The sequence below is a fragment of the Neodiprion pinetum genome, chromosome 6 (assembly GCF_021155775.2).
Source record: "Neodiprion pinetum isolate iyNeoPine1 chromosome 6, iyNeoPine1.2, whole genome shotgun sequence".
In the NCBI taxonomy this organism is placed as follows: domain Eukaryota; kingdom Metazoa; phylum Arthropoda; class Insecta; order Hymenoptera; family Diprionidae; genus Neodiprion; species Neodiprion pinetum.
The window spans coordinates 11,825,100-11,836,963 of NC_060237.1; the positions used below are offsets into that span (position 1 = coordinate 11,825,100).

The window sequence follows — 11,864 nt, forward strand, 5'->3', positions numbered from 1 at the left end:
CGTATAGTTCGACTCCCTCTTTTGTTAAAGATAAGAAAAAAATTCGAAAAAATTTTTGATTTTAAATTTCACAAAATCGAATCCTCGATTCCAATTCCCAAGGAAAGTCACCTCCTTGAATCCCACTTCTGACACCAGTTTAGTCTGTCACGTGCGGAGCGGTCTCGCACGCGACGACTTACCCTCTTGGTTATTAACGAGGTTTATTTATTTATTTTTTTGTTGGATTCGGGGGTGAACGTCCTCTACAGGGCGTTCCGTGGGAAATGGTTTGGAGGATTTCAATTATTATGTATCAATTTTGAATGGAAACAAGTGGAAATATTTAATGGAATAACTAGAAGCAGCGATATTTAGACAAGGAAGCTTACAGTATAGTCTTACGCTACTCACGTTCTCGCTCTTTCTCGATCTCGCTTGTGGATTCGGCTTCGGCCTCGAAGGTGCCGAAGCTTACACCTTCACTCACTCACTTACGTACTACACGGCTTGATTAAGTTCGTGGCTTTGCTTATTGCGCTTAATTCTAACTTCACAGACTGATGTCGCGACGCGAGATGCTTGAATGACCGCGGATAGATTTACAGGGAATTCTCTCTGTGATCGTCGGAGACCCAAGACTGATAACTCTTTACTCGACAGCTCTGAAGGAGCCTGATTCCGTAGATGTTGGTTTGATGCTGTCTCTAACGGGACTGTCTTCGCTCGCTCGTCCGACATCCCTTGGAACGTCGGGCGGCGAGCGAATTTATGCTGACTTTGCAATTTAAAACAAAGGCTCGCCTCGCAACGGTCATCCTCGAAGCGCGTGATTTCGCGCTCGCCTCATCCTGGTGTTGATTACACCCGGGATCCGGCGGGCGCGAAGACGCTGACGTTGCTGGCTGTCCAACTACGCCGTTGCGCTTGGCTATACCACGAACTGGTTATGATAAAATATTTTATGTGTACTAACTAAACCTATGCTTCCTTGTCTCTTAAAAATAATAATAATGATGAATTGTTATGATCGGTAATGTTACATTTTGGGTAAATGTGCGGCGCTCGTGACATCAGCATTAACGTGGTCAGCAGAACTGGTGTTCGGATCGAGCGCTTGGGCGTAGGTTCCGGGTTCGGTACGGGGCGCTGGTTGATAAACGTAACCAGCTGTGGGCAATGACATCAGGGGGGGGGGATAAAGGATGCCGCGGTGGGCACCTGAAACGGAGGAGCAGTACGAGGGGGGGGGGGGGGGGGGGGGGGGGGGGGGGTAACGGCAGACACATGGGTATAGAGGGGGTAAAATATTGTGCAGAGAATTGCATCTGACGGTTAATTAGCTCGGCTTCTACACCTTCGGCGATGCTGACGGCAGTTTCGAAGGTTGGTAATGGTCTGATAGTAGCGATTCTCCACTCCAATTCTGGCCGAAGCCCTCTAACAAACGGTCTAGAGGTATCCTTCTTTAGATCATTCATCAGAAGCGTTGCTAAGTCTGGTGGGTGCTTGGCTATGATCGCTGTGCTTATTTCTTTTGATATTGCTCTTATTCTGCACGAGTAATCTATGATGCGCTCATATGGTTGTTGTGTCATTCTATCTGATTGAGCAGATAACTGGCGTAGGGGGATATCCGGGCGGTATGCTCTGCTGAGGGCAGTTATGAGATCCTCGACGTCATTAGAGATAATGTCTATCAAATATTGAGAAGCGGGGCCTGTAACCTTTGATTGCGCAAATATGGCGAATGTCATTTTATCCGAAGCTTTTATAAGAGTCTCTACGTGACGTAATTGTTCTACAAATGAGTCAAAGGGCATGTTGTGGCCGTCGAAAGGGGGGATTGTCGGCAAGACATCTTTTACTGACCAAAAGTTTAAACCGGTATCGTTAGTTGGTGCCATGTCGATTTAAGCAAGGTATTGCAAGTACAGGAACAAAAATACCAACTTGACACTAAGACTGAGAGTAGACTTACAGGGCGAAGGTAAACGCAAAAACAGAGTACAGCATGGTTGTAGGCAGCTGGACGCAGGTGAAACTTGAGGAGGCGATACACGTCATGCGTCGGCACGAGGAGGGTATAGATAAAGGTACTCCGTGGCGTGTTGATAAATAACTGTGGCAATCCAGGTCTTAGGGCGATGCCACTCTCGGGTCCAGATCCTCTTCTCAACAGGGTTGCAGGAGTCCGAACGAGCGGGAAGGGTCCATTCAATATTTGTCGGTTCGAAAGGTGATGTGTTCAGATGCGGTGTGCAGCTTAACTTGGCTATCGCACTGAATTTCCACTCGCTACACAGTTATTCGACGTCGTACGTAACGATGAATTTCAATAGTACCAAAATATGACGGAGTTATTGAAATTGGGGACTCTTTGCAGAGCCTATGCCCGTAGCGAGTTGAATATATTCAGGATACCTGTCACAGTACTTTGTGGGCCGGAGTTCGTTCGTAACACGGCTATCACTGATTGGTACGGCGTTAGAAATTTTGAGCACTGAACGCTTTCGTAGAAATCATGCAGCACTGCACTGAGGGGTAGGTCGACGATTCAGTCCGCTGCCACCAAAATGTTACGGGGTATAATGCGTAGGCTCCGATGAGCGGTAATCGGAGCTTACTCCACGCCTAGCCAAGGTGTTATTTGGCTATTATAGGGTGCGTTCACGTCGACTATGCACTCGCGTGCTACTACACCCAGTGCAGGAAGTGAATGGAATAGACAAGGATCGGTATTAAGGGAAGGTAAACGATTTAAAGTATATGATTGTTCATTGGTAGTCAATGCAACGGAGTCGGTCGAGGGAAAAAGGTATGGTCGTGGTTTAGAGGGATAGGTGTCTTGCTTTAGCGCTAGGATGGATCTGCCTAGATTAGCGGGATATAGAAGGCAAGCTAGCCGCGAGTTACAGAAGAATCTGCTGACTCGCGGACGATAAGAGTAGACTACAGAGCGTAAGGTAACTAAGAGTGTGGGAAAGGAATATGAAGTCTGGAGGACGTAACATTTCAATAAAAATACAAAAATTGGAAAAATTAAAAATCCAAAAAATTCAAGAAAAAAAAATACAAAAATTACCAGAAAAAATTAAAAACGTGGTTTGAGCCCATAATATGGAATAGGTGAGCTGGGAACTTCGAGCGATCGATGGGTAGTCGAAGTTCTGGAGAATTCGTTTTTACATATATACAATTGTTGATAATTCTGAAGAAGGATCTGATAGGATTTTGATCATTGCGAATTTCTAATGTCCAGATGATACGGAAATTTCCTGCATTAGCCGTTCTCCCGGACATTTTCATCGCGCTTTTTCTCCCTTCCTGATCACCGTGACGGAGTGACAGTTATGTATTAAGTACATTTATTCAATGGCTCTGATTTGGATGTATTACGTAACAGATAGGAATGTGATCTGTCACTGCAAAATATAACTGCCATGCGCTGGATGTAAAAAATGAGAACATAAATGATACATAACGGACTTGGAAGGATATGAATCTCATACACATCTGTGATATCATTGATACGTATCTCTGTTCTGTGCGTGTTATATAGCGACAATAGTGTTTTGTGGCGGACATAATAGAATAAATGTACGTCATATGTAGAGCACGTGTGATGTAACTTTGATTTCGGAAGGAACAAGATTCAAGTATTTGTTACGTTACTGGGTTATGAATTTGCTACCTGGGTATAGGTTATTACTCACACATTATTAATCACACACTACAATCATTCACTTGAATATCATCTAATATTTGATTAGAAGTGAATAAATCTTGTTGCACTTTATTTTCCATATTCATAGTCAGATAATAATCGAGTAAACGTATCACGGAAAGTAACATGCCAACAAACATCTGATTTGTATGGATCGAGATATGTATGAAGGTCGATATAAACAATCGATTGCTGTGATATATTCCACAGGTATTATAACCGCACAATCATACAGGAGTTTTCATAATCTTATTAAGGTGATATCGTATTTCTGCTTTTCCGCCGAAATAAGAAATCAGGCAATGAAAAGAATATTCATCAGAACGAATTTTCTTTCAAGGAATCTTTTGGATTCGGATAAATGAAGACTCATTACCTGACATTGAAAAAAAAAGTGTTTGATGAAATATTACAAAAAATTTCATTTTTCAAATAAATTTTAGACTATTCATCTTTATTTCGCTAAGTAGAATAAAAATGAGTTTTGATGAACACGCTTTATGTTACCAATTCAATGGAAAAGCTCACGAGTACAATCACCTTACAAGTAGAGCATCTTATACACATAATATACATTCGCAAATAATCATGGTGAAACTCTGAAGTTCGTCAAACAACATTCAATGGTTCGAATTGTTGAACTGATCAAATACCAAAAAAATCTACCAAACTGGATTAAACAATATTCCATAGTAACCAAGAGGCAAAAATGTAATTGTAAAAGTGCACTAACGTAAAAATGGAACATCAAATAATTAAAAATATGAGTGAAGAAAGAAAAGGTGAAGGAAAGAAACTGACAAAAAAGACGCAGCTAAACCTACAGAAAAGATAATCATTGAGGAAGAAGTCGTTATTGGAGACAATGACGACGAACTCTTCCTAGACGACGACGTGTCCGATCAAGAATTTGAAGACGAAAATGTACCGGATGGAGTAATTGATCCATTAGAACTTTCAACTTCAAACGAAGCATTTTCCGAAATGATAGCCTTCAATGCAAACATGTAAGAATAATTTATTACAGGAACCAGTATGTCGCGGATGAAAATATCAAACGTAATTCAAAATCAATCTATTTAAGTTTAGTTATCTCATTAGAATCATCGACGATTGTAATGATGAGTAGTGTATATATGACAGTTCTGGACCACACAATGGCGGCGCTCCCCCCTAGCTCCCCCCTAGCTCTCCCCTAGCTCTCCCCTAGCCCCCCCCCTCCCCCCCTCGCTCCCACCTCCACCGTTGATCATTTTCGCTGTTTGCCGCAAGATGGCTATTTTCATAGGATTTGACACACACACACACACACACAAAATAATTCCTGTCGAGACTTGTTTGGCGCCGGAAAGCCGCGCATAAATCGGATACGGTGAAAACCCGCTAGATCTATTGAAAAAATTCCAGGAAATTGCTCTTTGAGATGGTGCCGACAATGAGCTTTGCTAGTGGTAATGCACTCAAATCAATCTGGGGCAATGGGGGTGGTCCCATAAAAATTCTTCGCACCAAATGCGTGTCGAGACTTGTCCAATGGAAAATTGTAGTGGGGGTGGGTGGTACATAAAGCGTACGCCTATCGTGATCGTCACTCTGTTCTCATCGTATTCTTATTGTGAACTGTTCTCGCTTCTAAAATAACCTCGAAACGCGATGGATCTAACAAAAGTTAACCATGTCAGCCGCCTGGAGAATCTGCCAACCAAGAAGACGTCGGAACTCGAAATTGGGGAAGTGTATCATGTCATTGGTCAAAACAAAATTCGATGGAGAATACAACGTCTTCTTACCACCGAGAATCGTGAGAGTTCTACAAGAAGATTCCAGTAAGCTGACTGAAATGTGTAACATGGCCAGGGAAAATCGTCTGCAAATGAAATACCTTGGTGGGGAATTCAACAAGTTTGAATTTTCATGCAGTTATGTGCCATAAATGAACTATGCGATCCCCCTCTACTTCCACAAAATTCATCCGCGAGGGGATAAAAGTGGGTGTGCAGGAGATGGAATAGTCAGTCTTCCACATACCATCCGTCAGTATAATCGAGCGCAACATTCCCACTCCTCAACATGGCGATACTCCAAGACGTGCAATGATTTATTGGTCATAACATAAAGTTCGTACCCAAGGAAGTCGCAGTCATCAATGTAAACGGGTCGGGTCTGGATTACATCATTTTCAAGCTGTCCTATGATTTGGCAAGCTTACCACTTGAATGTAGAGCTACCAATGTATGGTTGACACACAATCACCACGGAATATCATGGAATGCGGGCGACAAATCTCACGAGAATGTGACGAAGATTGTGAGAAAAATGGTTGGAAATGCGTGTTACGTATACGTCAAAGGGGCGGAGAAGAAAGCATGGCTGACAGAGATCGTCGATGGTACAACGAGGATTATTAATATGGAAGATTTGCATATCATACCCCCTTCACTGGAAAAATTGAGGTGTATGGAAGCGGCACCGTGGCATGACTTGAACCATGGATACTCTCCAGCGAATAACCTCCAGCAAGCAGCAGCGCCAGGCTCAATTTGGTATGATGACAACCCTGAATACATCTCGGCATTCAACTGCGCCTTTGAAAATGTGCAGCGACTAAGGAGATGGTATTCGAAGGAGTGTACCAGCTCCCTCGAGAAATCCTTCCGTCTGTACAAAGAATTGGACGGTTTAAGGGGAATGATGTCCGAGGATATAGCTTTTTTACCAAAAGAATTTATCTGCACGTTCGCATCAAACTCCATCAATGATGCGTGGGATAAACTACCAGAGAATATGAAAATGGACTACGTCATCGCAAGTTTCCGCAGATGTAGCACACATTACACACCAGAACCCGATGGCGATATGGTGGATGGACCGAATCCTCTAATTAAAGACTGTCTAAGTTGCAATCGTGTGTATAGATAATATGGACAATATTTGCCAAAATAGCAATGGAATTTATTACAATATATACAATTATATTCGGGTTTATATGTAGAATATTCAATAGAATTAATCTCAATTATATCATAGCTTATACATAGAATTAAAGAAATTTACTATTCGATAAAATTATAATCTAGAAATAGGATACATTACAAATATATATCTTTATAACTTTCACCCATTCTTGTCATACAAAATGTAAATGTTATGAATTTTTACTTGTGAAAAATATATAATCAATAATTGTGAATTTAGCGTGGTTTATTCCTCAAAATAATCCATAAAATCATTATCGTTATCCTATTCGCTAACATTATCATCATCGTCATCATCATCATCGGTATTTTCGACATCTATAATTATTACGACAGTTTCATTCGCCCATTTTTCAATAATTATTTCTGTACATATATCCCCGTAATTCATATAATGTTGGCTGTTTGGCCCCACTCGAGCAGCTCACGCGTCCTCAACGAGGTCCCGAAGCTCCTCCAACGAGAACTCGGGTGTTGCTTCGGAAAAGTCTATAATTATCTCTTCTTCAGCCTCTTCATCCTCACCCCAATCAACGATTGCCCGCTCATCACCATCATCATCATCACTTGAATCATACTCGTGATGGGAATGAGATGCCATTTTTTCAAAATTGATTCGTAATGAAAAATCTGTAAAAAGAGCAAACCGAAATAGAAAAGTTGATGCTGCTGCACTCACCATTTATATACATGATAAATCTCCAACCCAAAAAAGTTTCCACATATTCAAAATGAGTGATACGACGAAAGTATGGAAGATACTAAAATTTTATTTTAATGTAGTGTTACATACCAATCCTCGTCCGAATAATAGCCATCATCGTCAGCTTTATCGATGTCTCCCAGCAGTTGATGGATTTGATCAATCTCATCAAGAAGCAATCCGAATCTGAGGCGTACATCTTCGCAACCGTCAAAATCATTAGCAAACTCCACCCGCTCGTCATCAACATCGTCGTCATGCCATACACCCTCCACCTCCGCTTCCTCCTTCTCCCCCTCCCCCTCCCCCTCATCCTCCTCCTCCTCATCCTCCACATCAGTCGGTGATGGTAATGATTCTAGATGATGATGCTCTCCAGCCAAATTTTAATCAAACTCGCGATCATCATCACCAGCACTGTTGTCAATACATGGCTCGGTGTCGATAATCAACGTATCGACATCACTATCGATCATTTCATCATCATCCTCCTTCTCATCGTAAGCCACCTCTCTGCACACCCGCTTATAAGTCGGCGATCGTGGTGGTGAATTGGGTGGGCAGTCTGACGATCCTCTTTTCCATCCGTTCATTTTTCTTTTTTTTTTTTGGTACGATTCTAAAATTTTTCCAGAATTTGTATGGATATGATGATAGGGAATACAGAAAAGTTGAAACAAATCGAAAAACTTTGTTAACATACTAATCTAATGCAATAATCATTACGGAATCCAAATCAACATTCACAGTATCGTATACTATTTTTCCTATTAAGTTACGCAAAGTTCGACCACTACAAGTATTTTGAATAATTGAAACGTATAGAACGGGGGCGTCGGGGCGCTGCGACGGGGGGTTTGGGGGAGCGAAGCCCCCCCGCCCAAAAAACAACAAATTATAGAATTATTATAAATTTATTAAATTAAGAAAAATCTGATTTATTTATTATTTTCAATTATTATTAATATTTATCGTAACGTGACAATTTACAAAATGAAACGGTATATTTTTTTTTCCTTCGCTGCAGCGAGCATTTCAGCTGGCACATCATTAGACATCTCCTCACCCTCGCTATCCGTATCACTTTGTACATTATTCATAGTTATTCACTCACACTTTACTTGTTCTTTCTAAAGAGCGGATGCGAAGCGACTGATACTTCGACGTTCGTTGACCGTATTAAGGTTGTTTAGAAGATAATCACAAGTACTGAGAAATAATTGAAATTAATACTATAGGTAGTTGACTATTCGAGCCATGTCTCTCTAAATTTTCAAGTCGATTGGGAGCTTATCAACCGAGTAAAAAAATCTCAAAGTTGCGTAATTTTTACCGCTTAACTACAGAGTAAATGGAGAGAGTTAGTTGTCCGTGCAATCAACTCGTGATAGCTCTTTTCGTAACAATGAACTTTATTTGAAAAACTAGCCATACATTCTTTGAAATATTCCGCATCGATCAATACCAAGATCATTAACATTTAGAGGTTTCTAATCAAAATATTTTAACGTAAAGATAGGAAATCGCGTCAAAATTTACTGCGAGTGAATAAGTTGTTAACAGACACGGCAACGCCGGACTTTGAAGCCTGAAGGGAGGGGCGGATTACATGAGTGAGCGCGCATGCATACCCGCGCGAAGTTTAAATTAACATACCTAGTAAATACAAATTTTTTTTTTTTTTTCATAAATTCTTTTTTTTATATAAAGAAATAAATAAATCCGTTATAAATAAATCCTTTTTTATAAATAAAGGTATAAAATAAAATAACTAACAAACGGTAATAACTATGTACAATTCGATAAGGATAAATGGTTGGGTAGAAAAATTTTTTTCTTTATTTTATTTTGCGTAACAACTAAGCCCAGCACTACTTTTCAACTAATCAATATACTTTTAAATAAATGAAATAAACAAACCGGCGCGCTGAGCGGTTTGTTTACATCTTTAAAACATGCGTTCTGTGTTTTGTATTCTGCCGTTTTCTTAATTAATACGGACAACGAACGTCAAAGTATCGCTCGCACGTGTTAATGCGAAGAGAGTGCCGCAGAGATGGCGCGCGCGTGTATACCTTGGAATCGCTCGTATACTCTTATACATTCCCGCACGCTCGCCACATTCCCGCACGCTCAGCTACATCCCCGTTCGCTCAGTTGCATTCCCGCACGCTCTTGTCAACGTGTCGGAAAGTGTTACTTTGCGAACGCAAATGCATGCGCAAAATCGAACTTTGCACACGATAATAGGAAAAAAATATAAACTCGTTGAAGTCTTCAGATTTTTCAAATGAACACCGTTTTTTTTTTTTCTCTTTCTCACAACTCACTTTATCAAAAACGCTTGTTTTCCCACAAAGGATTTTCAAAATTACTAGAGAAGTTTCAAACCGCTGTTCGAATTTATACTAAAGGAGTCGCACCCGCCCTCCACCGAGCAAAAACCAGCTAGCCAATCATTCGTAGAGCATGCACCACGTGACATATAGACAAAAGTGTGACGCGGGGGCAGTATAAGCTATAAGAAAATTTTCTCAAGAGCTCACCTGCTTTTCGTTTATCGATTTTTCCGATCACATGCCCGACGCTGATTAACGACTCATAAAACTCAAAAACTGTATGTGCACATTTTCGCCCCAAATACTGCTCGCTACCTGCTTTTAGTTGACCGATTTTTCCCATCACATGTCCCGCGCTGATTGGGGTTGGGGTGTGCAGGAGAGACCTGTATACCATAAAAATTTTTGATTCTTTGATGGCGGGGGTGGTACAAAGCTTGGACCCCCCACTATCACACTCAAATTCTTGCGATCTATCGGCCTATATATAAGCTCAACGCATCCGATGCAGACTCATCAGTCTACACGATACGTGCAAGTCAAAAGTTATACAAAGTTCTGCTTATATCAACGTCAAAGTCATGGCCGCTGAAACATATATGGGACTTGCAGAGCAGATGGAGGGGACGTACAATTTGCTAAGAGAGCAACCTCCCGGAGAAGAGAATGACGCTGTCATCAATCATTGGACTGGTATTGGAATTGCGAATATCCAAGTTCTGCGCAATATTTCCATGCAACGAGAAACAACCGTTGCTGCGAAAATACGGATCCAACATACGATCACACTCCTACAATCTTGAGTGACGAAGATCAAGCAGTTGCAGCAGCGAGTAGTGGTGACGGGTGGAAATATCGGTACTCCTGCGGGTGTACAGTGGCACGATGTGGATGGTGCTTCTGCCAGCCGAATCAGACCGGGGGTTGTCCCAAATATCCGTCATAAAAATTTGGACGCCTTTCTGGACGATGTGCAGCGCGTCGTCACCGAGAAGTTGAAGCTGGTACTGCGCGAGGAGGGAAATGTGAAGGTTAACCTCATATTATCGTGCAAATTCGGAAAATGTCAAACACGAAGAGATCTCCACCGAAGTTAAGAGCTTCAACATATCCAGCGTGGCGATTCTTCTCCCATCGAGCGATATAAATGGCTGGTTTATACGTGCACGGGGTGATCTGCTATCGAAGGTGGAAGATTTCGAACAACGCGATTCCGGTTGGAGCATGATTGAGATCCTCAACATCGCTGTAAATATCAACCGCTACCAGCCTCTCGCCGCGGGAACTTCAACATTCATCGAGCTGCCCCAAGACATTCGACATAAGAAGGCTGTGATCAACGTAAGGAACGAGGACGAAAGATGCCTTCTCTGGTCCGTCACAGCAGCCCCCCACCCGGTCAACACCCACACCGATAGGACTCACAACTATCGTCGCTATATTTCCGAGTTGGACTGTACAGGTATCATATTCCCTGATACTCTACATGATGTGAAAAGCTTGGGATTGAATAATTTGCGCATTAAGGTATATGGTATAGAATCTCAAACTTTTTCACATCATGCAAAATCAAATAAACGCGTCATGGTGCCAATTTATTTGAGTAAAAATTTGCATAGCGTAAACATTGACACGATCCATCTTCTAATGGTTGAGAGTAATCTGGAAGACGATATGACTGGTGAGTTTGCACCGAGATTCCACTTTGCTTGGATTAAAGATCTTTTCCTATTATCGTGCGCAAAGTTCGATTTTGCGCATGCATTTGCGTTCGCAAAGTACCACTTTCCCACACGTTGACAAGAGCGTACGGGAATGCAACTGAGCGAACGGGGATGTAGCTGAGCGTGCGGGAATGTGGTGAGCGTGCGGGAATGTATAAAAGTATACGAGCGATTCCAAGGTATATACGCGCGCGCCATCTCTGCGGCACTCTCTTCGCATTAACACGTGCGAGCGATACTTTGACGTTCGTTGTCCGTATTAAGAAAACGGCAGAATACAAAACACAGAATGCACGTTTTGACTGGTACATTCCAGACGACAAAGATCTAAACAAACCGGCGCGCTGAGCTGAGAGCTGAGCGCCGGTTTGTTTACATCTTTGTCCTCTGGAATGTACCTGTCAAGACGTGCGTTCT

The 11,864-nt window shown here is 41.8% G+C and overlaps 1 protein-coding gene across 1 annotated transcript; it reads right to left on the reverse strand.

The window, feature by feature from the left end:
• Positions 1–7,105: 7,105 nt before the first annotated feature.
• On the reverse strand, positions 7,106–7,977 carry LOC138191132 (major centromere autoantigen B-like). Its single transcript, XM_069137120.1, has 3 exons — positions 7,797–7,977; positions 7,475–7,742; positions 7,106–7,247 (listed from the first exon to the last, which is right to left on the reverse strand). The coding sequence occupies exons 1-3, from the start codon at positions 7,975–7,977 to the stop codon at positions 7,106–7,108; spliced, it is 591 nt and encodes a 196-aa protein (XP_068993221.1).
• Between the last annotated feature and the right edge of the window lie 3,887 nt (positions 7,978–11,864).